Genomic DNA, 27950 nt, shown 5'->3' with positions numbered 1-27950 from the left:
TCCATCGCCATAGCTTTCAAAAACATTTCCATAAATGTAGATGAACATAAATGCATATGATATGGTGGGACACGGCAGAGTGCACTGTATAGAAGAGTAGAAGAGAGACTGAGTAATGCCCCGGCTCGTTGGTCTAGGGGTATGATTCTCGCTTCGGGTGCGAGAGGTCCCGGGTTCAAATCCCGGACGAGCCCTGGTGTCTTTTTACTTCACGTACAAAAGCTCTTACTCAAGTAATACTCTGATAAATGTTTTACTCAAGACTTGAATACGAAAACGGGTCGCAAAAGAAAGTACTAAAAGCACGTGGAATAATTTACCGTCAGTCACGGCCCGCGTTTGTCTTGTCCATTTGATTAAACATAGCCGTTTGCGCTCGGTTTTTCCGCCCGTAGATACAGAGTGCGTTACTGGCTTTTGCCCGGAATCCAAAGTGTATAAGAAGATTAAAAACCAAAAAGGTGGGCTCGTCCGGGATTTGAACCCGGGACCTCTCGCACCCTAAGCGAGAATCATACCCCTAGACCAACGAGCCACGTGATAACGCTAGTATCATCTTGCAATTTTTCAGTGTTGTTTTGGACGTGGTGCCCTATTCAAACTATTCGTCGCAATAACGTTCATTCCACTCACTACTCAGATAAATAGCGGATGTATAAAATAAATCACTTGCTGGAAAAAGCCACACATATTTCGCAAATGCAGTTGCAACGACGTTTGTGAACAGGAGGGAGTCGTGGCTAAACAAAAATAGATTTCACAACATTATTTTGGGGAATATTTGTTTTCAGCAGCCTTGGTAACTGTTTAAACTATAATTCATTTAACTACTGACTACAAACACATTACCTCCTTTGCAGTAGTAATGTAACGTTCATAAACTGGCAGCCCCACTTCCCATCTGCTAAACAGCTAACATGGGTTGAGCCAAGAAAGACCGACGTCACATCCTATAAACACAAACTGCTAGATCTGTTCTAACTAAAATGATTGTAAAAGAAAGTCGACGACAGTTACTCGTGTTGCTTCCAAAGGCCAGAATTGACCTACATCGCAAGGCAACCATTAATTTCTACACACACTGGTAGTGAATGTCTAACGACGACAAGCTAGCCGCCATACTGTCCTAGCTCCTGTTCCACAGGGAACCAGTGGATGGCAGTAAAAGGCCTGAAAGAGCAACAAGATCACACGAAGAAGAAGAACGGAGGTTGGCTCTGTTTTGAATCTGTTGTGAATCCACAAGCCCACATTCTGCTGCATGTTAAATTAGTTGCCTTAGATAACATCTAGTGGATACGAACACAAAATAAGGCATTTTAATGTTAGACAATAACATTACCGTAACAAGCAATACGATCGCGCAAATTCCTAAACAAAACCGCTAAAGTTATAGCTAGTAACTGAAGTTAGCTGATGATAGCTAGCTAAGCTAGCGTTAGCTACCTGAAAAATGCCGAATTTTTGCGCGGCTCCAAACTGCACAAGGAAGAGCACACAGTCAGATTTGGCATTTTTTCGTTTTCCAAGGGACCCTGAGCGGTAAGACGTGCGATCTAACGTTACATCGTTAACGAAACGAAGTACTGATTTAACCTAATAGGATTCATTATCTAGAGTTGTACAGTAACCTTAATATTTGCGAACGTTACATTACGGCCTGAATCAGTGAGTGCAGTCCTGACAGCACATGATGAACTTACCATGATCACTTACAGCTCCAGCCTTTCAGTAACTCATGTCAGTTGTGTATATTTATACACGGACTGCTAAATCAACATGGATTTACATTTAGTTCCATTGTTTACCTTTTTCTTAGTGATTTTATCGGCAAATTATTTGGCTAAAACAACCATCAGTAACCTTGACAGTGATCCACATCTATCTTTAAACTTTGTAGCAGGCAGGGTTTGAGGCTATTTGATAACTCAAACCCTTGATTACAACATGCTAATTCAAATCCAATTTATTTGTATTTCATATTGATTACAATTTAGTGCAAAACAAAGTCTTAACAGATTTCTCGCTGAGATGCAGTAAAAGGCAAAGGCCGGGAAAGAGAATCTGACAATATTTATAGAGAATTTTGGTACATTTCTTGCAACAAGGCAGAGGCAACATGCTCTATTGGCAAGGACATTTTCCATAAAACTTTCTTGGTGTATCAAAAAGGCTATGTGAAGTCTACAATTTAATTTGTTTTTACATAAACTTGATCTTTAGAAAACTTTGTGATACAACTTTCAGTTAATCTGTGATGAAATGTGTGTTCTGACACTTAAGCATTGATAAGAGAAATATATATATTTATATATTTATTTAATATATATATATATACATATGCATATATATAGATATATAGATATTCATATTCACAGTATATTTTGGCCGTTGGGAACTGCATCCTTTGATCCATTCCTCTTGCCACCATTATACCAATGTCACGTTACCATCAACCACTATTAACTTATCATTTTGTTTTTGGATTTTATTTAGTTTTTGTCCTTAATTTGTATTGTGGCCCTGTCTGAAATGCATTTTAAATTCAAATGTAGCATGAAATTTGAGTTATTGGTGTGCACACTCATAACTGAAAGTTCTTATACTGCTACTCTCACAATCAGTTCAAGTGCATCACTGTTTTTCAAAAGTCAAGTCAAGTTGTTATGTTTTGTGTTTTAGATGCCGAATTTGGGTAGAGAACTGCCGCAGGGCAGATTTGGAGGCAAAAACATCAGACCAACTGAACAAGCACTACAGGTTATGTGCTAAACACTTCGACCCAGCAATGGTGTGCAAAACAGTAAGTAGCTCACTTGATTCTAGTCAACGTGCCACTAGTGTCATTTTCCGAACAGAGGTTGTGTGAGGTGATTGCTCTTGTTTTTCAGAGCCCCTATAGGACAGTGTTGAAGGATACAGCTATTCCAACCATATTTGATCTGACAAGCCACCTGAGAAATCCTCATACCCGACATCGCAAGCGGATTAAAGAACTGGTATGGAAATATATCAGGTCTTTAGTCATTCTTTAAGGTTGTTTCAAATGCAGCTGCTATAGCTGCATTTGAAGCAACCTACCAATTGCTGTCTGACCTTCTCTCTTAATGTAGTAACTTTTTTTTAATTTCAGACTGAAGAAGATATAAGGAAGATTAAAGAAAGGAGATGTAAGCAAATAGGAAATATGTTTGAGTTGTTTTTTGTCATCCATTTGTTTCAAATAATAACCCTCCTTCCCCTTTCCTGCCTCTCCCTCTCCCCAGTGGCATCTTCTATTGAGCAGTTGATTTCCAAAAAAGATGCAGTAGTTGAGGATAGCAGTAACAATGAGGATGAACCTCAGCTGTCTCCAGAGGAGAAGGAATTCCGTGATTACCTGAGATCCTTGTTTGAGGTTGTGGTCATGCTGGGAAAACAGAACATCCCTTCAGTGACTGACAAAACATCTGAAACTGAACGTGACTGCAGCAACTTCCAGGCCCTTCTAGATTACCGCATGAATGCTGGAGATGAGGCCTTGAAGAAGCGGTTTGAGGCAACAGCTGTGAACACAGAATACCTCTCTGCAGCCCAGCAGAGCCAGCTCCTGGACATTTGTGAAAACACAGTGAGAGAGGAGATACTCATGGAGGTGAGAGAGAGTCGCTTTTTCTCCCTAGTCACAGGTGACACTGTTGAATTTGCCAACGAGAAACACCTGCCTCTATTCTTGCGCTTTGTGAATCAGCACAACATTCTTCGGGAGGAGTTTTTGGACTTTCTGCCATTTGATGGTGATGAGTCTTCCCTGGTAGAGAGGCTAGAGGCCCAGCTGACTGACCGCTGGGGGCTGAGCATGGAGGACTGCCGTGGGCAGGCCCACAAGGCCACTGGGACCTCCACCACCAAGATGAAAGCCGTGGCAGTAATACTGATGGAGAAGTATCCCCTGGCATTGCACATGCCTTGCTCCATCACTGCACTGAACATCCACCTGGCCAGCAGTCTACCTTTCCCCAATGTCCAGATTGTCATGGAAACCCTGAGGAGGATTGATGCTTTCTTTAGGACACCGTCCACCCAGGGTGCGCTAGAGAAATCTGTCTCTACTCACTACCGGGGAAATGATGAGAAAGGAGCTGTACTGAAACAAGCCTGTGACTCACACTGGACAGAGCAACACAGTGTCTTTGATTTGCTGTTAGATATGCTGGAGTCACTTGTGCTATGCTTGGACAGCATCCGGGACAACGAAAATGGAAAGTTTACAGATGCCATTTCAGCAGATGCCTATTCAATCACAGAAACCCTGGCTGACTTTGAGATAATTGTCACCATTGTCATCTTAAAGAACGCTCTCTCTTTCACCAGAGCCTTCGGCAAGAATCTCCAAGGAGAGACGCTTGATGTGTTTTTTGCTGCCAATAGTCTAACTGCTGTCCTGCATTCACTGAATGAGGTCATTGATAACATTGATGTCTACCATGAATTCTGGTATGAGGAGGCTGTGAATTTGGCGACTGTAATGGAGATTCCTGTGAAGGTACCGAGGCTGTTTCTTCGGAAACAGCGTGCAGCCGATGTGGGCGAAATCCAAGCAGAGGCGTATTTTAAGGAGTATGTGACCGTCCCTGTGATCCGTGGAATCATCCAGGAGGTGGAGGACATGTTCTCTGAGACCAACCTCAAAGCCCTCAAATGCCTGTCATTGGTCCCGGCCGTCATGGGTCAAATGAAGTTCAACACCTCCGAGGAGAACCATGCAGACGTTTACCGTAACGATCTCCCCAACCCAGACACGCTCCCCGCAGAGCTTCACTGCTGGAGAATCAAGTGGAAGCACAGAGGCAAAGAGGTGCGTCTGCCCACCACCATCCACGAGACCCTGCAGCTTCCAGACGTCAAATTCTTTCCCAACGTGAACTCCTTCCTCAAGGTTCTCTCCACCTTGCCAGTGCTGAAGTTGGAGGACAACAGCGTTGAGACAGCTAGTGAGCGGCTGCAGGCCTACATGGACAGTACACCTGTTAAGCACCGGAGCAAGAGCCTGGCAGTGCTTAACGTTAACGCTCACGTCAAGCACGACCTGGATGTCATGGTGGACAAATACTGCAGACTGTACCCAGAGGATGAGCCTGAAGCTGAGTCTGAGCCAGCGGCTGAGGAAGATGTTGTGATGACATGATATGACACTGAGACTGAACTTGAGTGTCAGTTTATGGGACAAAATCTAATGAAACGGATGTGCCATCACTCATAAAAGCATGCTCCCTTTGATGTTTTGCACCTTTTAATCAGATTACTGTCGGTCTTTAATTTGTGTTCGGTGCATTTACACCAGGGATTTTATGCTAATATAATAATATAATGCCACTTGTAAAGGAGGTAATGAATGGCAGTTGAATCCAGTTCCTGAGGTTTCAAAGAAAAAACCTTGTTCTACTGTATGTGGAAATACTGATATTGTCATTTTTGCTTAGTTACTGGCTAATCTTATTGTGTAAGTGAGCAAATTGGACAGGAAGAACATGTTAAAAGTAATATAGAGTAGCTCTCAGAGATTCAAAATATTATTGCTACACAACAAAAGGTGCAAAAAGTCAAGGGGAGTGATAGTTTTTTATGAAGTGTCATGGACATGGTCTGGTCTAATTTGTTCTTGGTAACACTGTTTGATATGTACATAGTTGAGCCTGTATGTAATGTTGCTATGACCTTAAGGGAAGTATTTTCTAGCCTCTTTTTGTATGATCAATAATGTTCTTTCCATTATTTTCTTCATATTAAATCATAGATGTTTTTTCCCCACAAATGAATTTCCCTTGAGCCATCAAGGGAATTAATCACTAGACAGCCGCATCTATATGATGTTCTTATTTAGGCCTGCTAGTAGCATTTCTATTAAGTGCTTTTAATTCAGACCACATGATGAGGGCAAGTGGCCCAATTAGATTCATGGTTGGTTGCATCCCACTGACTACAAGGCAGGGAGAGCACAAGAGGGAGCAGTTACCTCTAACATCAACATTATCTCATTGTCTGAACCAATGCTCAAAGAGAAGCCAAATTTGGGAAATCAGGAGCTTAGTGCTAATGTGAACATCAGAATTGTTTTGGGTAATCTAAAAAGGACCAGACTGATGAAAGTTGACCACTTCTGCAGTGCTATAAATCATTTAACAAACACCTTGATTGGAGATTTTGTTTCCCCCCCTCATATTGATTGGCATAGCTCTTGTTCAGAACACTGGCATTGTCTATCAGCTAAATACAATTTTGAAATTTATCATTAAGGCATTGAAATGTTTGTCTCTGTATTGTGTGAAAGCATCAGAGCAATTTTAGGAGTGTCCTAAAATGCAGTACATTTAAAGGTGCTAAACATGTCCATGTTAAGAGTCTGTGCATTTATAAACATTATTAAAGTTCCCAAAAATATGAATATCTGATGCAATTATAAGACAGCAATTTGGTCATTATTCTGGATGTGACAACGGTTAGGTTTGCGTTATTGTGTCATTTTTTTGTATTGACAAATAGCATGAAAGTGGACATTGGAAGAGGATGTCACATGTTTTCCAACATGCTGCCACTCAAAGTATTCATTATCTTGTCACCTTGTACATACATTTTCACAATTCCCTTTTCACTTTGATTTAATAAAAATCCTTTGAATGAACATTGCTGAAAACAAAATGCTAAGTCATGATGAGTAGGTTTATTGTTAGTATTTTTTTCCAGCCAAGTAGTGTGGATACTTCCCTTTTGGACTCATCTGATTACCATCATTAATTTAGATGCAAACCCCACCCAGAAAGAGATGTTGAAGGGAAAGGAGTAAACCTAGAAAACAAAAAGATGGGGTGAAATATTTAGTTGATTTTAGCATATGCTATAGTGAAATAGATCTTATAAAGAGCAGCAGGGACATGGAAAGGTGAACCAATGCTTTTTATTTATTTTCAATTTTCAACTGGAGAACTGCAGCTGTTAGATTGCCTTTGTGATTTTCCTTCAAATTAAACTTCAGTAGCACACACTGAGGACCCCTCCTCTGAAACAGCCATCTCATCGACATGGCAACAAAGGGGTTAATTAATCGTGTCTCCTCCCTCTTGGCTGGCCAGACGGTGACGAACTCAGGTGATAGTTCACCGTGCAAACTCACAGTGCAGACCCCGGGCATCTCCAAGCATCACAAATTTGTGGGTGGGGTCGTTTTGATGCGCAACCAGACAGCAATGTGCTCCACACAGCAAACCCCAAAGTCCATTTAAACTTCAATAACATCAAAAAGCCTGCGGAAGAAAAGGGACGTGACGGGGTTGTTTTTTTGTACCTGAATCCTAGCCAAGATTTGTGAGGTAGCTACTCAGCAGAGAATAGATAAAAGGCTATAAGACGAATAACCCTGACTGGACAAAAACTGAGTGGGTACAGGGTGAGGGACCGAGCATTTTCAAGTCTTCGAGTCGTGAGTAGGACGTTAATTTAGTACTAAAGTGAGCTATACATTTTAGCCGCATTCGAGTCTGTGCATTTCGCTGTTTTATCTCCCATTATCTTTCATCATGGCATGGCCGTGCATTACGCGTGCTTGCTGCATCAACCGCTTTTGGACCGAGTTGGACAAAGCGGACATCGCGGTGCCTTTGGTTTTCACGAAATACTCGGATGTGGCCGAGGTGCAGCATCTCCCCCATCACCCCCAGCCTAAACAGAAGAGGACCGGTGCCATTGCCATAGAAACCCAGCCTCATCCCAGTGAGCAGGAGGCAGGAAAGGCACCGCCCGCGACGGGTGCCGCAGCGGCCAAAGATGGCTCTACTGCGTCCGTGATGCGCCAAGACTTCAAGGCGTGGAAAGTGCGCCCCGAGCCCAGCTGCAAGCCCAGGAATGAGTACCAACGCTCGGCGGCCCCGTTCAACAACGAAACGCAGTATCAGAAGGATTACAAGCCCTGGCCTATACCGAGGAAGGGCGACCATCCCTGGATCCCCAAACCCAGCCCCACCACCTCCAGCGGGCGAGAGGGGAGCGCAGGGAGCAATAAGCTGGAGCATGTGGCCGGCGAGGCCGAGAGCGGCGTGGAGAAGAGCGAGATCGAGGAGAAAGTGCAAGAAAAAGAGACGAAAGAGGTGACGAAGAAAGCGCCGAAGAAGGAGAAGTCCGCGGAGAGAAAACCCAGTGAAAAGACGGAGGGACAGTTGCCTGCTGCGGATGTCAGTGCGGAGAGGAAAGGGAGAGCAGCGGCGGACGCTCTCAACAGACAGATAAAGGAGGTTGTGTCCACTGGTAGTAGCTACAGGTAAGTGCGTGTGTTTGTGTTGGGGGGGGGGGGGGGGGGGGGGGTAATATTAGTGGAGTGGAGTGATTACAGTAAGCCTACAGTTAGTTAAGTGGACTAAACAAAATATTCATTGCAAGTTAAGATTGCTTTACTATGACGTGAGAATGCTCGTTTAATAAGACGTATGCATTGTAATTTGAAGGCTATAGCTCTAGTTTAATATCAGGGATACAAAGTCATAAATTGTTCAAAGTGTAGTCTATAACTGTTACACAACACTTCTGATAGCATTTCAACCATTTCTGTAAGAATAGCAAGGTTGGCCATACTGGTGCAGGGATAAAGCATTATTATTACAGAGGCCTTTCTCTGCTGTCACAATGGGATATTAGGCTAGTGCTCTCTTGTTATCTTGTTACAATCTCCAGTGATTTTCATAATCGAACTAGTATTGTCATAGATAAATGCAGCGTTATTGATTTTTGTTTTCTCTGCTTTACCCTGAGAGTATTACCAAATCAATACAGTAGCCCATGAAGGAGTAAAACCAGTAAAAGGATCTGACTGTAATCATGTGTGTCTAACATGTATTCTCTACACAGGCTCTGTCTCTATTGACTTTGTTGGTGCTGTAAGGTTCTATTAAAGTCTTGTTGCCCTCATTCTGTGTGTACTTTCTGAAGGGGGAATTCTAATGAGTTGAACACTAGTTGCCCCTCTGTCCTCAGACAGTTTGGTGTGTTGTAAACATTAACTAATGTCTCCCATAGGCTACTCAATGTTACAGAAGAGCTTGTTCCAACTGCTAAACTGTGATAATAATACATTTTGTCACCAAGTGCTTTTCAAGCAATAAAACAATAAAAAAAAATGGTTACAGAAGAAGAACACATGCAAGTACAACAAGAATAAAGCAGGTAAAAACAAGTTCTATACATAATGATCTTTAAGAAATAATGCAAGAGATGATATTTTGCAACCCAAGCTCAAAGGCAGCTCAAAGACCAGATCATCTATATCTTTACTCAGACTTCCTAATAGTGAATAACACTGCCTGACAAAAACTTAGGCCATAAGGGGTTAAAAGATGCAAGATAAAGCCATAAAATTGAAATTGTCATTGAACACTTTATTAATCATGTACGGTAAATTACTTGCTGCCAGCAATCATAAAAAACACTATAAATACTATACAATACACAACACAGAATAGCAGTTACTAGTGATAAAACAGGAACAATTATAACAGTTACATAAACCAATAAGTCTAGACTGAGCAAAAGCTCAAAAATTAATCGTTGTAGTATCAAGATGCATATTTTAAAAATAATTTCCTAAAGTTTCCAGTGGAGCATCAAGGCAGGATGTCTTTATTAGAGAAAATGCTTTGATAGTCACTCACTACACTACAAAAAAGATATAGTCCATATTGTCTATGATAGTATGCTTAATAGTGCATGATAGCCTTGATTCTGCCTTTTCACAGACTTCACTAGAGGTCTAGTTTTCTGTCCATGTGGACTCCAAAATACTTATTAGATGACAAAATCCCCTCTGCTTGCCCTTTGATGAGGAAAACGTTTGGTTCCTTGTTCTTCTAGCTAGGAGGCAGATTTAGCTGAGCCTAAAAAGAAATCAATCAAAATGAATTCAAATTAATTCTTCCAAAAATAACAGGTAGCCAATGTACAGAAGCTAAAACAGGGGTAACATGATCCCATGATGTGAATTAAGCATTCGTTAATAACCTGGCAGGAGAACTCAGCACAGTCTGGTGCTGTGCCAATGGCCTGTCCAGTAAAACAGGAGAACAGGGCGTCTCACAGCAGTCAACATGACACCGTATAAAAGCTTGGTCAAGTCCCTCAGTGCCATCAGATGACAAATCCAATTTAAGCCTCGCTATGTTCCTAAGTTGGTAAAAGCGTGTCTTAACAAGCTTTTTAGTATGTTGTTCATGGTAATGTCATGAGAAAGGCTTGTCTGCTGTCATGTGTATATAGTATGTATGATATATATATATGTATATATATATATATATATATATATATATACAGTATATATACCTATATATATGTGTGTGTGTGTAAAATCCTGTTGCATTTTGTCCTGCATCGAATGTATCAGCAAAAATTGACCAGGTGAAATTCCTTGTGCGTCCACTGGACTTGGTGAATTAAAGCTATTCTGATTCTGAGGATGTGCTGTGACGGTATTAAGGGCGATTATCTGGGGATAATGGCACATTTTCTGGTTCAGAATAGATGACATAATTATGAAGTACAGCTCATTTGAGTGTGACAGTTCAGACAAAAATTCTGAGTTCACAAAGTCTTTCCTCCATCCATTATCATGTTGCAACCTCAAGCTGTTCATCAGTATGATACAGAAAAGAGTCTTGATTCTCTAGTTTTTAGCTTTGGGAAAAACTCAATTCTGGACTACCCTCCATGTTATGCCATACAACTTAAATAATAGTTTAATGTATTTTCATTTAGAATTGTGTGGCATTACATGCCATATAACTTTAAACAACCACACACACCTGTGTGTGCATGCACAGTGTGTGTATGTATGGTGCCAGCAACATATTTACTTTGTTATGTTCCAAAAAGCTACTGTTTGAATCTAGTTTTAGTTGGTGAAGATAGTGAATTCTTGAAAAGAGGGGATCATCAACTGGCTAAAGATACAGGTTGGTGTCATGAAAATTCATCTGGGGTTAAGATTATTTTCTCATTTATAGTCCCATAGCTAGATGAAGTCAGGTAAGTCAGTCAAGGATCAAAGCTGTTAAACCACCTCAGATCATCATGCTCATTCTGGCCCAATCATTAAGAGCCAAATGAAGCTACAACTGAAATCTCATTGTCAGTCCCTCACAGAATAGGGACAGCAGTTGTTGTGTTTGGAAACCCAACTCTAGTAGCTTAATGGGCTGCAAGATAATAAAGCAAATACTGTAAAGAGCTCAAATTCTTTAAGTTTTGATGATTCACTTGAGACTAAGTACACACAGCACATAGGAGGTTATTTATTTATTTATTTATTTTACTCATAAAAGCATGCTTCCTTCACACCTCATCTTCATGAATGACACAGTTCAATATTTTCAATGACACTTCATTATTTTGTTTACCTTCTCCATTGCACTTAGGAACGAATTCAAGGCATACAAGGATGTGAAACCAGTGAAGCCCATCAAAGCCCCCTCCCAGTATAAACCCCCTGTGGAGGAGACCAGCCTGGAAACCAGCTACAGTGCCACATTCAAGGGGGAGCAGGCCAAGGCACACCCCACTGACAACAAGCAGCTGGAGCGCAGGAGGATACGCAGCCTGTACAGCGAGCCTGGCAAGGAGCCCACCAAGGTGAGGAACTGCTGTAACTACTGACATGAGAAGATTAGGACAAGTCTGAGAAATACTGGTGCCATTTACATTCTGAGCTATGTTTCCTCTACACTGTCACCATATATTATAACTCAGCACTGTGAATTTGAAAAGTTAATCGAATGAGATTAGCATTCCCAATTCTTAGATTATAGCCAAGGTACTGTATGGTATTTTGCGATTAATGTATTGTGTTTGTCAGTTTTCTGTTCATAAAGTTTCTGTGGCAGGCAGGTTACTTTACCACTATTATAACATTGATATACATATAAAAAATAATGGTAGAATCTGAATGTGGTAAGACGTTAATTTGAATTGCTTCTTTGTATTTCCTGCAATAACTCAAACTGTACTGATAACAGCTATTTCAGGACCTATCAAACTTGTATCCCAAAAAAAAACTAAACTGCCTAAAACTGCTTATTTTTATACATTTTGAGAAACTTATAATGACAAAATAAATACTGTGCTTGCTGGCAGCATACATTATCATTAAACAGATGCACCTGGTGGTTTAGTATATCCAGTAGCATTTTCCAGTGAGAGTAAGTTTTAACTGAGAAAGTAAAATCAGAAGTCAAACAATGCAATTATTTTTGCCTTTTTGGTATTCACAGTAAAAATTTAAAAATGTTCTGCCTCCATTTGAAATCCTACAGGAATATCCCTTCTAAAATTAATGATTTCACCCCATGTTAGTTGTAGGCCTTTATCTGAAGATATTATTAAGATAGACTGATACCTCTCCTCTCTCGGCGTGCATGTCAGCAGTAGGTTACTTCTGTGTCTGCATGCTGTGTGTTTATATGGCCACTCCCTCTCTCACTCTCGTAGGACGTCTCAGAGACTGAGAGCAGCTCTGTTCTAAATCTGCTGTAGTCAGGTGTGTTGTCTATTTCTTCTAGAAGGCATGGAGGTTGACCTCAGATTGACAGACACACACAAACATACACACACACGCACATACACACACACTCACAGAATGCACTATGATCGAGACCAGATCCAGGGTCACATTTATCACCTAGCTGCCAAACGCAATCCTTCTGCCAAACTATCAGCCACATCTTCACTGTTTGCCCACCTCCCCGCCTGCACCACCCACTGCCTCTTGTTGGGCTCGGTTTCAACAACTGAACATGCAACTACTGTGGATTTGTGCACAAACCCACTGAAGGGTGGGTGGATGGATGGATGGATGGATGGATGGAACAAAGAAGGTTAGATGCCACAAACACATAAAGGAAAAGAATCAAAGCACAATGGAAGGATTTATGACATCAACTGAAGTCAATAATCTCTTTTCACCTTTGATTAGTATACCTTTTACACAGGACTTGACTGGTAATCTTTAATTTAAAACCATAAGAAGAAGCCTTTTACACACAGGATGTAAGAATTTTTTTAACCTTTATTTATTCAGAGAGTCAAGTAAAGTTGAGCATACATGCTTTTTTGTTGTTTTTTACATTCACACATTTACACACACTGACACCTGGGAGTTTCCTCAGTAGAACCACAGTCTTCTACTGTTTCATAGTCTCATTCAACTCCACTGGAGCAGTTAAGTGCCTTGCTCAAAGGCACCTTGACAGTCGTTCTTAAGGGAGAGGACCAGTGTTACTCATTCATCTCCCCACCCACATTTCCCCAGCCGGTATGAGACTTTGAACCAGCAGCCTTCCAGTCACAAGCCTGCTTCTCTAGCCTCAAGGCTACTGCCACCACTATTAATGGTTGACCGTTACCAAAATATGTCATTCTGTGACATAAAAGACTAACATCATATACTAATATAGACCATGTAAGTTGTATGTTGTGCTTTCTTTAGAACTGGTTAGTGGAAAACTGCACGAACCACATATGTATATAAAGAAAGGCACAAACACACCTCATGTGCTGTGTTTTTCTTTTATTTTCATTGCACTAACCACATAATGCAAATATCACCAACACCATATGGTGACATTTGCCTGTCATTATTTAATAGTGGCAGGATAAAGAGGGTATGTATTGCATGCTCAAAATGAAGCTGATTTGGTGTTACCATGTGAATGAAACAAACATTTGACATCAGAGTTTAAGTTTGATCGATGACTGGTTTTGAAACGTACAGCAGTTTAATCTCCGTATTTGCCCCTCTCCTCTCCTTCAGGTGGATAAGCCAGTGTCTCGCTCCAAGCCAAAAAAGACACCAACAACAACAACGGGGAAAATGGTGAAAAAAGCAAAAGAGAAGCAGATTGCTAGTTCCCAGTCAGCCAAGAAGAAACCATCCTCCAGCACCCCAGAAGCCAAGCCAGAGGGAGGAGTCACGAAGAAGAGCAAAGAGATAAGCAATAGACTGGCTGAGGCAAAGCACTAAAATGTTACATCTCTGCACCACGCTCTTTATTTGGGGAATAAAAGGCTACTGAAGGAATTAGGCAACTCTCATTCCTTTCTCCGTATCTGTTGTTTTTGCTGTCTTTTCCTTTACTGTTCACCTTTGGATGGGCACTGATGTTGAGCTTTTAGATTAATGCAAATTTCCACATATTTTCACTATAAACTGTGTGTGTGGATATGTGTGCGTGGATTTGTGTGCGCGAGTCTGTCTGTGTTCCCATGTGTTTTTGTGCATACATCTGCTTACTATATGCTTATTATATTATTGAGCACATAATTTGCACATTAATTACATACAAGTTCATTTTGAAGTCAAACTGTAAAACTTAGAGCCATCGGTACACATGTGTGTGTATGAAAGGGCATTTTTACCTTTTTCTGAATGGAGATCTCCTAACCATTCAAATCATTATCGTAATGATTGTAGACAACGTCAAGGGATTCTTTTTCTCTGAAGCTGTATCAAACATGACGTTTCTTGAAGATACAGAATCTGTATTACAGTTGCATTTCCTGGTTACAGTGCCTCCGCTGTATGGTCCTGGTTTTCATTTCATTGTTCTGGATGATATCTGGTTTCATCAGTTTGGTTGCTAAGAAACCAAATGAACTGTAATATAATTGCTACAGCTTGCATGCAAGACCCCATTTTTGGTCGAGTAGTAGCAGCATTGTAGTCGGCTATATAAGTCACAGTCACATTCTAGCTTGTAAATTAAGTCATTCAAGATAAATTTATAGGGGCAAAACATTTCCAAATATAATGCATGTGTAGTGATAGACTTTGGTCACACCAGAAAACAAAGGAATAGTTTCACAAAGACACATACGTAAAAAACATAGTCTAGTGGCTGTAAAGGCTATAAAATAAACCCACCAGCAATATGGTTCTACCCACAAACACGTTTCTAGCAATCTGTGAACTGGGAGTGACTATGTCCGCTTTCCACCCCTTTGAGTTAATAGGCATACGCAGTTTTTATGATGACACAGTATTTTGTGGCATAGTACCCCATCTTCTTCACTGAGCTGTAATGCTGTAGTCGTGCTAAAAAAGAAAATAATTATGCGTATAGGCCTGAAATAGGAGAACCTATTGTATTTACTCAATAACCTTCACTTTCAATGGGCTGATCACTCCAGGTGTTAAAGGACAAGGAATGAGCCAGGACTTGAAGTTCAGCTCTTTAAATGCTGCTGTCTGAAAATACTCAAATCACGTTTGTTCATCGTGAGTGTGAGATGAGGTGTTTTCACTATCGGCATCTCAGCCTTCCTTTCTGTGGTTGTACACACAGTCCTCCTCCATGTTACCCTCGGCGGCCCTGTGTGTGAGGGCCCAGTCTAGTACTAGCCACCCTGGGTCTGCTTCCTGTCTGTGTCTAAGCTTCTGTGAGTGTGTGTGTGTGTGCGCGTGTGTGTGCGTGTGTGTAAGGACAGTCTTTGGTGTCTGACCTCTGCAGCCTGCTGCCTGCTCGCACCCAGACTGGCCCAGCTACTAGAAGTGCTGCTAAGCACGCCAACACCCTGGTGCTATACTGTATCTCTCTCATCTTATGCTGTGTGGCTCGGACTGTCTGTGGGTCGGACCGAGTGAAATGACAATATGATGATGTCATTATACTGCTGCAGACATGTTGTGATTTTGTGCTTGTATTCTCAGCTTGCTCTGAATGAACTCTGATTAAAATGACGATACAGAATCATCTGTTGTGACTTATTGCATTCTTTGCTTTAGGCATTGGTGTGTGTGTGTAAATATATTTCTCTTGGTTTGTAAATTCACCCTGCAGTCTTTCCACAGTATCTGACCCTGTTATGCAGATTTTGAGGTCATGTTCCCTTTGTAAGTATCTTGCCACACTACGTTTTTTATCAGAACAAAGTAGCTAACCCTATACACTATAAACATTAACTCACTACATTATTTTTGCATTACTAAAAACCAAAAGCTGGAGCGTAATTGGAGCTGCTGCAGGTGCTATTGGGTATTCTTTATATCAAAAAATGCACTGCATTCAAAATAAATTGCTCTTTGTATTTAAAACAATAGCCTTTGAATAAGTTAACTTGTTAAAACAAAGGAGGAAATTGATGAATGTCAAGAAATTTAGTCACTTTAGTCACTAACTGATTACATAGGATCATGTAAAAGATGGAAGATAACACAACACATCTGTAAGGTGTAAAGTTAGTTGTTACCCTAAGATGTAATGTATAAGTGCTTTACCTTGTTACTTTATGATGCTTTAACCCAACAGTGATACCTACAATCTCAACCTTCATGTGGTTGTTTTTAGCAGATAACCTAAACTTTCACTTGTCTGTTTTACCAATACTACAATGTACACCACTACTGTGATGAAAGGGGAAGTGATTTTTATGATTTTTAGAATATAATCTTATAATCACCAATCAAGCCCCTCTTAAGACAAGAAAGACGTTTTGGAGAAATTGTCATTCCCTCCTTGTAGTAGAATTCCTAACAAATGCTAAGGATGTTCAAAGGATTCTGATACCAATTTCTCAAAAACAAATAATATAATAATAAATTCATAAATAATATTATAATAGTAAATAATATCATGTGATATTAATTACCTGTTGGGACAATATGTATAAATGTGGTAGCAAGCATTAACCAGATCTGAAAATTAAACATCCCCTGTGTTATGACATGACACATCATGACACAGAAGAGTGAATCATGGATATCATGTGCCTATTTTTAAATTACACCTTTAAAAATGATATCCTCCGGATGCTTCTACTCAAACCTTTATGGAATCTGTTTCAAAGTGAGCAGTAAATGCTCATTTCTGACTGAATTACAGTAAAGCATTGTATTTGCATGCTTGGTTATCTTATCTAGACCATCACAAGACCTTGTTAATGTTTATCAAATCATCTTGAGTTTGGTGATAACTGATTTGTCACAATTTTGTCTGCAAAATGGAATAGCGAGAGTGAAAAGAAGTCTGTGAAATCATTTTCAGACTTGGATTGTTTGCCTGTAACATTCCTAGAGGCCACAGTAAATCCTGCAAGAATGTAAGGGTTTATGCAAGAGTAGACAAAAATAGATTCAACAGATTTTAAGAGTGTGGGTGCTTGATGTGGCCTGCAGGGCGCTAGTAGCCCATCACTGGTGTATAGCATTTTTTTTTTCCTCAAAACTCAGCCAACATTTAGACATTTAGAGGGTTTTCTTGAATCTGGGGTAGCGTGCCACTCAGCCTCGAACTACTGATGCGTGTGTGTGTCTGTGTGTGTGTGCTTGTATGTGTGTGTGCGTTCATGCATTTGGGGTTGAGACCCCCTAGTATTCAAATCCTACAAAAAACACTCAAACGTGTTCAAAATAGTTACAAATGCTTCAGTGGAGATGGTTTGGTTGTACTGTTCGTTCACACTGGCCACTAGTATGTGAGAGCAGAAAATCTAGAAAATAAAAGCGATTTCAGATCCGTCCAATACAATGTGAGTCTGTCAGACAATACTGTATTATTCTTTCCTTTCACTGATTCAGATTCTGCAGATTCATTCAGAGATGCAAAATAATCCCTTGAAACAAAATAACAATCACATCTGACCGGAAAAACAGTAAAAAAAAAAACAACAACCCAGAAGACAACTGTAAGATGGGAACATTATTTGATTGTTTTTTAGCTTATTCACTGAGTGGCTTTTGCATGGTGGTGGTCATTTGCCTGTGAATCAGTCATCCTGACATAAAACTGCATGAATAATTCAGTTGTTATGGGGCCTTACGTTTGCAGAGCAGCATGAAATATTGAATACAGGATCAGAGATGGCAGTGGAGAAACCTAATGCAATGTCCCTCTCTAAAAGACTTGTCTGGCTCGCTACATTCTCACCCACACAGCTTACCATGCTGTATTTAAAGAGTGCAGTTGACACTTGGTACACAGGCCTGATTTATGTTTCATTAAGTGCTAAATCTACAGTATAATTTGTGTGTCCTTTGTTGTCATGTTTTAAACAGTTACTGTCATTACGGCTTATCTCTTTTGGTGTGGTTTATTAGCACAAACAAGAGAGGGCCTCGGGTTTATAGTTTAACTTAGGAGCATCTAAACATAGGACAGCTATAATATAAAATGTATTGGTAAATGATCAGCCAGTCAACAGTAGAGCAGGATTGACTGCCTCGCCTCTACTGTATGTATGTTATTGTACTAGGGCGTCCCAGTCTATGAGTCTTTAAGACGCCTCTCAAATGTCTCTACCTGAGCGAACAGACAAATTCACATTGGGATAAAACAATGAAATGTACACTGCAGCATAAATAAATATTTTAAACATTAGCATTGTTGAAATCAGTGCACAATGTTTAGTCACTCTTTTCACTTGTGTTGTTTCCACTTCACATTAACAGACATGCACCTTTATAAAGATATTGTATTTCTTGGACAGGCATGCATCACCATATGAGCACTTAATAATCAGCCAATTATGACCTCTAGTGGATAGGATCTATTGCACAACCATTTGATTTAAAAAAAACAAAAAACGTCATCCTGATGATAACAAAAGACACAATGTTGCATTTAAAGAAGAAAAAACTTTATTTACCATGTTGTTATCTTTCCAATATTTAAAAATGAAAAATTGTATAAAGGACACCAAAATTGCAGAGTAAGACTTAGGGATATTTTTCCAGTGTCAAAACACTCTATGGTCTATTGTTGAGTTCAGTTAAAGTAATGCTGAAGGATGCTCAGGAAACTCTTCTCATTGGTGGTTTAGAAATAAATAAACCATCATATCAGAATCTTACATCACTAGCTCTTGTGCAACTCCATTTTCTAGGTTTGGAAGACACTGAATTACACTAAAAGTAAAGGCATTACCTGTCTTCTTGCTTATGTAAACCTTATCAATAACTGGGCAACAGGAGACAGGCTCTGCCTTTGATGCACATTTTATCGCTGCCTGCCATCTCTTTGCTCAGGAATAAAAACAAACAAGGGCCTTCTCTTTAAAGTGATTTGATTACTACTTTTCATGGAGAGAGCACACCCCACTTTAACCTTCGTCCTTTTACATCATCTGAAATTTTTAATGCACTTATTGCTATTGACTCTAGGAAATCAACTGGGGAGGATAGTGTACATCCATTTTTCTTTGACTCGCTGTCTCTTTGATAATGGAGCACCTATATTCAATACAACTATTATTTCAGTAGTTCCCAAAGTGTGGAAAGTGGCTTGCACACTCCCATCGTACGAAGGGGGAGATTCTAGTGATCTTAATAATAATTTTAAATTCTGGAGTCCTTAGTAAATAAAGAGTTTAACGCCTTCCTTCCTACACACACTGTTTTAAGCATTCACCAATGTGAATTTAAGGTTGAACATAATCCCATCTCTACTACCTCACTGCTTGTAAATGGTTTTGTGACTTTCACCCTGATGAAGGCCTCTGAAGCCGCAACGCGTAGGTCACCAGCCATTGTAAAGTTTTAGTCCATATTAATAAAGACTCTGAACCAAGTCCACTAAGTGCCTTGGACCTCCTTTTTTGGTATTGTGACTGCTTTGGATAGTAGTCAACATTGTGCTGCTCCTTTTGTAGATATTTTCTAAGCATTTGATTCAGCTGATCATTCCCTGCTATTACAGAAACTAGATCCTATGGCCCACAACGATGGAGGGAAAGAGAACAGAGACAAATAATTCAATTAGGGATTAAGATCAAGTTAATTTGGGCTCCAGTGCATTGGGGGGTAGAGGGGGATGAGAGTGCTGATGTTATAGCTAAACAGGCACTGAAGCAAGAAAGGGTGGAGATTGAGGTCCCATTAAGTAAATCAGAAGCTAAAGCTTTTATATGGATAGAAATGATCAAGAGATGGCAGCAGAGCTGGGAGAGAGAAAAGAAGGGAAGGCATCTGTACAACAACAGGAAGATTGGATCTAGTAAACCAAGAGGGCAAAATAGAAGGGAAGAAGTTGTAAATACAAGGTTACAAATAGGTCACAGTGGTTTAAACACAACATTATATAGGATAGGGAAACATAATACAGGGAGGTGTGATGAATGTCAAGTTATGGAGAGAGTAGAGCATGTGTTATTGCATTGTAAACAGTAGGCTCAGAATGAGAGGGAATTTGCAGAATCTGTTACAGGGGAGGGAATCGATAAATAGAATCTACTAAGAGTTCAAGAGTCTACATTCTCCAAGTCTCTACTCTACACTCCAGCCCAGTAGATGGCGGTAATACATCTTTCAGTTGGATGTCAATCGCCTCAAAACTAAAATGAGGAGACGAAGAAGAAGAAGAAGAAGAAGAAGAAGAAGAAGAAGAAGAAGAAGAAGAAGAAGAAGAAGAAGAAGAAGAAGAAGAGGAGGAGGAGGAGGAGAACGGAGCTTGTCTTAAGTAGAAAGTGCTATCAGTAAGAAGAGACAATTTTTAACTTAAATGTGTGTACCGCGAGTGTCTACCATGCCTACTGTACAAACCCCTCCCAAGTAAGTTGAAACGAATTCTTCAGTTTGAGAGAAGGTGAGGGTAATGGAACAAACCTTTGACAGATTAACTCAAGCTAAAGATAACCTCTTTTGGGCAAACATTGGCTTCAGTAAGGAACCCTCGTCACTTAACGGTAGCTAACAAATTACCTTATTAGCTTAAATGTACAGCTTCGTTTAATACGAAAAACAAATTGAATTATTACACCAGGACAGATAGGTTACATGTATTCACGAAAAAACAAAACAAGCAAAACATCTCAGGCTATAAACTATCAGCCGTTAACGTTACTATTTGTGTTAACTAACGCCAGCTAACGTTAACCGTTTGGAGAAACAAAGACAACAAACATTCTCTCTGTTTTTAGCTAACCTTAGCGTGTTGAACAAGCTAACTTGCAGAGAACATGACTCGATGACAGAGTAGGTAACCAACTACCTAAGTTGAACGTTTTCCTTTTTTTGTTTCTTTGTTGTTGTTGTTGTTTTTTTTGCAATAACTGGTGTTTTATGCCTAGGTGGTGAGGCTGAGGTGTGAGCAGTAACGTCTAACCGCACCGCGGTCTCTGCCGTCATGGCAAAGAAGAGGAACCTTGATGACTTGGTGGTGCTGTGTGAGTGGGCATCATGCAACTTCAAGGGCAGCTCCATGGAGGAGCTGAGTGATCATATGTCACTGCACCTAAAGGACCACTTGGGAGACAGAGATGCCATGGAGGAACTTGGTGGGTGAGGAGGATGCCTGTATGCCATGTACATGCCATGTCACTTCTCTTGGGAGCATGTCTAAATGTCAGTTCGCCCAAGCTCTCAGACAGCTTTGCCCATTAGCTGAAAAAACACAAGGAGTCAACCAAGTATCTTGACTCCTAGTACCTCTAATAGCCCTCCTCTCTTCATCACAGTAAGTATTTTTTGTTCCTCCTCGTTTAGATGACTATGCCTGTCTCTGGGAGGGATGTGAATTTCTGGCCATGGGCAGCCCCATGGAGCTGGAGGTCCATGCCCACTTCCACAACTACCATGGCAAGCTCAAGTTCATCGGGACACAGCTGCTCAAGTCCCACCCAAACCTCCCCAGCTGCAACCAGGACCCGCACAGCAACTACTTGGTTTCTGAAGGATCAGAGGGACTTGTTTGCCAGTGGGAGCACTGCGATGTATGTATACTCTCAAACCTAATTCAAGTGAAGTGCTGTAATAGTCTCATATATTATATGACACACACTTACTAATAATGGAACAGACTTCATTGCTGGTCAAATGATTGCTATTAGCATCTCCCTACCTATTATGGAATATTGTTTACGTTTTTTGTCTTTGTACAGAGTACCTTTAACAATCCAGAGTGGTTTTACCGACATGTGGACAATCATGTTCAGTGCACCGAGCAGCAGCCTCTCTCACACCAGCAGCAGGCTCTCTTCTGCCATTGGAGAGGTATGACTGAGCAGGAAGAGGTTTTTAAATGACCATGGGAGATGAGAGACCGTACTGGTATGTCCTGCTTCACCCGCTTTGGCATAGTGTGGTCTAAGGTTGACTGACTTTTAGTTCTGCTGTTCTCTTGATGTCTCCATTGTAGGGTGTGACGCCTTCTTCAAGATCAAGTACCGTTTGAGAGAACACCTGCGGAGCCACACTCAGGAGAGAGTTGTAGCTTGTCCTACGTGCGGCTGCATGTTCTCCAGCAACACAAAGTTTTTTGACCACCTCCACAGGCAGGCCGAGCCACAGGGTGAGAACAAGGTTGCTTGGGTTGGCATAGCTTTTCTAGGACTCAGTTGTGTTAAATGTATTGAATAATGTTGATTCCGGTTTGTATTCATATACTTATCCCATTCCAACAGTGTCCCTGGTATGTGAGCATTGTGGCAAAGGTTTTGCCAATCAGAGGCTTTTGAGGGATCACGTGCGACAGCATGGTAATGATTTTCTACAACTCTAACTTTAAATTGTTAACATATTGTAGTTCTTATGGATGCACTGGTCAGGTTTTTTGGGGATGATTCCAATTACTGATTTTGTAACAGTGTGACCAGCTGATTTCTGATCACCAATTGAAATTTAGCATTTTACCTGGACTTTGTACCTACATTACATAATATTTAAGTGCACAGCAAGCATAAACAGCAAATTTTCAATACATCACTGTGTTTAACAAACTGTTCCTATGACTGCATGACATTGCAGGCCTAACCATTTGTAAATATTGCCTGAGGTGCTTACTCTCCTCTTGCACATGAAAAACATTTTTCCATTAAGGCAGCATAGGCTGTGGCTGCAGGTCAAAACCTTAAACTGTTCAGCAAAATCATATCCTCACATAGGCTATGAACACAATGTCAGAAATGAATATATGTGAGCTGTCAATGTTTATATTAACAGTTGAAAATAGCGAATTAAGACATCAATCAGGCCACTTAAAGGACAGATGGGCGTGTTATCTATTACAAAAATAAAAAGACTGTATTCAGTTACTATCAAATGGCACATTAGAATAAATAATGACTGAAGCCTATAATGTGATCGGGCAGTTGAAAAGGTGCATGGGTGATCACCGATGACCTATTTAGAACGTCTATTGGCTGATTATGATCGGTGCATCTTATGTATTATGTCTTTCATAGAGTATATCACATGTGTTATCTTTTCATTCACTTCCAGTGAATCATATCAAGTGTCCCTTGTGTGACATGACTTGCACCACTTTGGCAACTCTGAAGATCCACATCAAGTTCCGTCACTGTGACGAGCGGCCCTTCCCATGTGACTTCTGTGAGAGCAGGTAGACCACCAAAGCTGATTAAATATAATTTGCAACTGTACCTGGGGCAGCAGGGTGGCATAGTGAGTAGGGAAATGTCTTTCAGTTGGAAGACCTGTGTTCAAGCCCCTGTAGTGACAAGCATTTGCCCTACTGAAGTTTCCTCAAGCAAAATACTGAATCCTTACTACCTCCAAATCTGTGTGAGTCTGCCGCAGCCTGTATTTACCAGTTTTGGAGCTGAGAGCATCAGAGAACACTGCAATAAGCTTCAATTATGGCTGACAATTTATCTTAGAAATGTCAAAAATCCATAAAAAAGTACATAATGAGAGTGCCATGGTAAACTCAAGTGGAGTCTCTTTTTGCTAAAAAGTTGCTTCATTGTGCCAAAATACGACCTTTGAGGGGGAGTTTCCTTTTCTTCCTCCTGATATGTTGGATTATGTCTCAATGGAGCAACCTTTCAGAAAAAAAGTATTTATTAATTTAGTATGGTAATTTCTTATAGTAGTTTTCATGAATTCTGAAGGGTCTCTGGTATATTTTCAATTTTTCTGATACACTGGAAGCCCATGACTATGCTTTAATGCTCAATATGAAAAAACAACCCATATAACAACAGTCTGGGCTATTAACTCATATCACTGTGAGAAAGCTGTGGGGACCTATATGTTGAAAACACTGCAAGTGAGTACTTTTAATGATCTTGACAGTATTTTTCTATACAATCTAAACCTATAGAAAATTGTATAAAAACTTTGTACATATTTGCATTTAAGAACTTTTAAATTTTAATAATTTCTCATTTACTTTTGTACTGCAGTGATTGAATTCAAATAATTTCAGCTTCATGAAATAATGTTTCTTGCACTTTGCTCTGCGTATCTGTGAACTTCTACAGCTTTAAGAACCAGCACGACCTACGGAAGCACATGGAGACCCACAATGAGGGGGCTGCCTACCACTGCACAGTGGAGGGCTGTGATTATTCCTCTCGCATGGCCCACACCATGAACCAACATTACAAGAGAGTACATGAGGTTTGTCAGCCTCAAGTTTCACCAAACACCAAGCACTACTAAAACACTACTAATACAAGAATGCTACTTATTCCTATTAAAAGGCTTCGCTGATGAAGACTGTGATGCACAACTGGTTTCACTACTGTTGACAACATGCACTTATTGTAAGTCACTTTGGACAAAAGCATCTGCTAAATGACGTAGTGTAATGTAATTCCAGTATTACTATGTCTGGCTCCTTGGAGTTTACATAGAGTTTACATATTTAGAAAGCAATATCACACTTGAGGTCTTGCTGTTGTACTGTATATCAGCACGGCTGTGATTTGGTCAGCCGAAGATAATCACAGCCAGGCTGATATACAGTACAACAGCATGACCTCGATGTGATACTGCTTTTATACAATACATGTATAAACAAAACTATTCATTAAGTAATGGTAATTTGAGACAACAGATGATGTTTGTCTTTTATTCGTCTCCACCAACAAAAACGGTTCCCTCAGGATTTCACTACCAAGTGTTGCCAAGCAACAGGTAAACTGTTTCCCGACTGCGGGCTAGCTAGGTACTTTGAGGTTTGCTCAGACAAATTCAGCTTACTTTCTTCCCCATCGTCGTCCTCCTGCCGACCTTTCATAATTAAGGTCAAATGTATCAGTATTTGCGCTGTCGCTACTAGGTGCGAATTAATTTAGAGTTTTGTGTAGACGTGTATTGGGAATAGCATTTGTTTGTTGCACAACACTGTATTGTCTGCTAGAAGTGCTAACCAGCTGGTTAACTAGCCAGCTACTCAGCTAACGTCAGATGATGTTGTCGTGATCCGCTTTTTTATTTCTCCTCACAAGAAGCGCTCCAGGCAGCGCTTTTACCACACCAAAAAACGCTATGTGTGAACGCAGCCTAGTCAAGGTTATATTAGAACACCTGTGAAGTGGAGTGATACATATAGTAAAAAGTCAGCACTCATGGAATGCCTCTTGTCCAATTAAATTACTCAACCGGAACTAACTGTTGTATAAAGCCTATTAAGATTGTATAGCCTACTGTAATTATTACTTTGGTCTTGGTGACGATTACGATGATGTTCTGTTACTTACATTTTTGCATGATTTTCACCAACAGGGTGGCATGATCTCCAAATACAAATGCCATATCTGTGATAGGACCTTCTCCTGGTGTTATACTCTCACTCTTCACCTGCGCAAGAAGCACCAGCTAAAATGGCCCTCTGGACACTCCCGCTTCAGGTATAACATCACAGGCAACTACCGCTGAAATAACCTTTTCTTAGATCCACTTTTCTTTTCAAGCATCAGCTGTCAAGAGTTGATGTGATGCAAGTATAATAAAATGTTTGTTTTGATACATTTCCTCCATAGATACAAAGAGGATGAAGATGGCTACCTAAAATTAAACGGAGATCACGGGCTCCCAGATAGCTCTGAGGAGGAGGAGAAGGACGAGCAGGAAGAGGGGGAGGAGGAGCCTGCGGGGGGTCCTAGCACCAGTAGCCGGACCAAGAGGGCTGCTGCCAGACCCGAGAGCGGCCGCAGCTCCCCCGCAGGCTCCTCCTCCCCCTCTTCCTGCTCGTCCTTCTCCTCCTCCTCAGAGCTATCTGGGGGTGAGGACCTTTCATCCCAGCCCAGCCCCAGGGGCAGTGACTCTCCCGTCTACTGTGTCATGAGCAGCATCCCTCACATTGAGGATGAGCCTGGAGGTTTACCTCTGGAGGATTGTGGCTCGAGTGGGACATCTGGAGCAGTCCAGGCGCTGACTGAGGTCGCTAGGGGCCTCGGCATGGACGTGGTGTGAATCCTCCACCTGCACTATACCATGCATCCTCATGGGTTAGATCCCAAATGTCCTTTGTCAGCTCCCTCCTAGCCATCATGCAATTACAGGAGAAGAAATTTGGTGCCTCTCCTTTATTGTATTTTGCAGTGGAGTTGAGATTACTTTGGAACTGTATGTCAATGCCACTGTTACCTTCATGGTTTCCATTGTTTTTAGAGTGATGCTATGTCCAGTTGAAAATATTCCACTCAATTTGTACAGCCATTATTAGTTAAACTGTTCTCTCTATAGCTGTTTTTGGAGACCACAATTGCACTATAGCGGCTCTCAGTAACTCTAGTGCGGCAGCTGAGCTTTATGATGGCTGATGTTTACTTGAGATCGCCTAATAAATACAGATTACAGTGTTTCTATCAGGTAGTCGACAAAGCTAACCGTAAATGTGATGATTGAAATGGCACTAATAGAGCACGTCTGTGAAATATTCTTTCTTACAATTCCCGCTTTGTGATCTTAATTTTCTGTGAATTACCATGATGATGCCCTACAGAGAATGTCAAATGGCATTGTTTTTTATTGTAGCCTTGAAATATAACTCAATTTACCAAGCAGTATTGAAATAATTTCAGGTTTTCAATGCAAATGTCAGTCCATGTACAGTAGTAGAAGATATACAATTTTTGCTCCTCAGAAAAAGCTGTTCTTGGTTTAATATTTAGATTGCCATAACCACAGAATATGTTATTGTAAGTAACTGCAGCATTCAGATTTTAGGTTTGCATAGATGTAGAAACTTTTGTATTTTCAAAGCATTTTTATTTTTCAAACATGAACATTAATACCACCTGACCAACTCCCATTCCATGGATTTTTTTACGTGTCCGTGCCATATTAGTTTGGTTATGACATTAAATGTTTTTGTTAAACACACCGTTTTGTCATGCATCTTAATATATCTGGGCACGTAACCAATTTAACAAGGGAATCATTACATTGTAAAACTACCTATCCACTCAAGGAATCAACACTGTCAAAGTTCAGGACCATCATGCTTCAATCAAACAGGGAAGCAAATGTTCTAGAGAGAAATGTTGCTCTGAATAAGTCTTGGGACATTTTAGCAAAACAGTTTCTCACTTTCAGTTCATTGGATTTCTTGATTTAGGAGCCTGACAGAGTGTGGAGCTCCTTTTAAAGCTATGAGTTTTATTGAAGTATTGAAGGGGGATGTCGGCAAGGACATACAAGAGTGACCAGTGTGCTCATCAACACAAACGGGCGAATCTTGTGGAAGTAGCCACTCTCTCTTGTGTAAGGCTGACTGTGGAGACATTGGGCCCCGGGTAGACCGTGGTCAGAAAGCCAGCCTGATGGAGGTGACCCATGGTAGCAGAATGGCAGGGATGAGGTCGGCCAGAGTTAGGATAGTAGTTCTCATTAAGTGAGTGCAGAAACTCTCTCCCTCCGAGGCAGGCGTCTTGCTGCTGCCTCAAAGCAAGAGGCAAGTGAAGATGCTGCGTCGAGAGGCCGTGAAAAGACTCTCTGTCTTTGTACCACCATGCTGCCTCAGGCATCCTGATCGCTTCGGAGCTATTTAGGAAGTATCCTCTTATAAGAAGGTCTTGGCTAGAGGGGAGGTCCATGCTCTTACTTACATCCCACAATGCCTCACGTGAAGGAACTAGGTTAGGATACTTGTCAGCTCCTGGGTAGGAGATGAGCCCCGCAGGAGTGGCGTTGTATGTCCTGGCCACATTACATCTACTGCCAATGGAGTACAGAGCAGGTATACCATCCCCTGTGGTAATAT

The 27950-nt window shown here is 40.8% G+C and overlaps 3 protein-coding genes and 2 non-coding genes across 6 annotated transcripts; 4 read left to right on the top strand and 1 right to left on the bottom strand.

The window, feature by feature from the left end:
* Positions 1-122: 122 nt before the first annotated feature.
* On the top strand, positions 123-194 carry trnap-cgg (transfer RNA proline (anticodon CGG)). The gene has a single exon. It is a non-coding gene; the product is annotated as a tRNA-Pro (tRNA).
* A 269-nt stretch (positions 195-463) lies between these two features.
* On the bottom strand, positions 464-535 carry trnap-agg (transfer RNA proline (anticodon AGG)). Its single transcript has one exon. It is a non-coding gene; the product is annotated as a tRNA-Pro (tRNA).
* Positions 536-1239: 704 nt separating this feature from the next.
* On the top strand, positions 1240-6655 carry thap12b (THAP domain containing 12b). Of its 2 annotated transcripts, XM_071540611.1 has the most exons (5): positions 1240-1542; positions 2683-2803; positions 2892-2999; positions 3134-3170; positions 3267-6655. In XM_071540611.1, exons 1-5 carry the CDS (start codon positions 1454-1456, stop codon positions 5165-5167), a joined length of 2256 nt encoding a protein of 751 aa, XP_071396712.1. In that variant the 5' UTR covers positions 1240-1453; the 3' UTR covers positions 5168-6655. The 2 variants fall into 2 exon arrangements, with proteins under 2 accessions (XP_071396712.1, XP_071396703.1); XM_071540602.1 differs by having other exon boundaries at positions 3134-6655.
* Positions 6656-7553: 898 nt separating this feature from the next.
* map6b (microtubule-associated protein 6b) lies at positions 7554-14029 on the top strand. The gene is made up of 3 exons (XM_071540778.1): positions 7554-8290; positions 11430-11643; positions 13820-14029. The coding sequence occupies exons 1-3, from the start codon at positions 7554-7556 to the stop codon at positions 14027-14029; spliced, it is 1161 nt and encodes a 386-aa protein (XP_071396879.1).
* A 6397-nt stretch (positions 14030-20426) lies between these two features.
* Positions 20427-26988, top strand: LOC139662017 (histone H4 transcription factor). The gene is made up of 10 exons (XM_071540612.1): positions 20427-20548; positions 21067-21273; positions 21482-21708; positions 21877-21988; positions 22134-22286; positions 22399-22473; positions 23216-23336; positions 24220-24358; positions 25469-25593; positions 25726-26988. The coding sequence occupies exons 2-10, from the start codon at positions 21123-21125 to the stop codon at positions 26156-26158; spliced, it is 1536 nt and encodes a 511-aa protein (XP_071396713.1). The 5' UTR covers positions 20427-20548; positions 21067-21122; the 3' UTR covers positions 26159-26988.
* The last annotated feature ends 962 nt before the right edge of the window (positions 26989-27950 follow it).

The sequence above is a fragment of the Centroberyx affinis genome, unplaced genomic scaffold (assembly GCF_046629955.1).
Source record: "Centroberyx affinis isolate AG114_WGS23_722 - 3 ecotype Tasmania unplaced genomic scaffold, CSIRO-AGI_Caff_v1 ptg000211l_1, whole genome shotgun sequence".
NCBI lineage: Eukaryota > Metazoa > Chordata > Actinopteri > Beryciformes > Berycidae > Centroberyx > Centroberyx affinis.
Note: the sequence above shows the minus strand (reverse complement) of the source record. Positions and strands in the feature narration are given on the sequence as shown.

Bases quoted from the DNA above. Each gene is read 5' to 3' on its own strand.
- map6b (XM_071540778.1), top strand. From the start codon at position 7,554: ATGGCATGGCCGTGCATTACGCGTGCTTGCTGCATCAACCGCTTTTGG. The intron at 8,291-11,429 runs GTAAGTGCGTGT...CATTGCACTTAG, and splicing joins TCCACTGGTAGTAGCTACAG to GAACGAATTCAAGGCATACA. The intron at 11,644-13,819 runs GTGAGGAACTGC...CCTCTCCTTCAG, and splicing joins CTGGCAAGGAGCCCACCAAG to GTGGATAAGCCAGTGTCTCG.
- LOC139662017 (XM_071540612.1), top strand. From the start codon at position 21,123: ATGGCAAAGAAGAGGAACCTTGATGACTTGGTGGTGCTGTGTGAGTGG. The intron at 22,287-22,398 runs GTGAGAACAAGG...CCATTCCAACAG, and splicing joins CAGGCAGGCCGAGCCACAGG to TGTCCCTGGTATGTGAGCAT. The intron at 24,359-25,468 runs GTTTGTCAGCCT...TTTCACCAACAG, and splicing joins ATTACAAGAGAGTACATGAG to GGTGGCATGATCTCCAAATA.
- thap12b (XM_071540602.1), top strand. From the start codon at position 1,454: ATGCCGAATTTTTGCGCGGCTCCAAACTGCACAAGGAAGAGCACACAG. The intron at 2,804-2,891 runs GTAAGTAGCTCA...CTTGTTTTTCAG, and splicing joins CAGCAATGGTGTGCAAAACA to AGCCCCTATAGGACAGTGTT. The intron at 3,000-3,133 runs GTATGGAAATAT...TTTTAATTTCAG, and splicing joins GCAAGCGGATTAAAGAACTG to ACTGAAGAAGATATAAGGAA.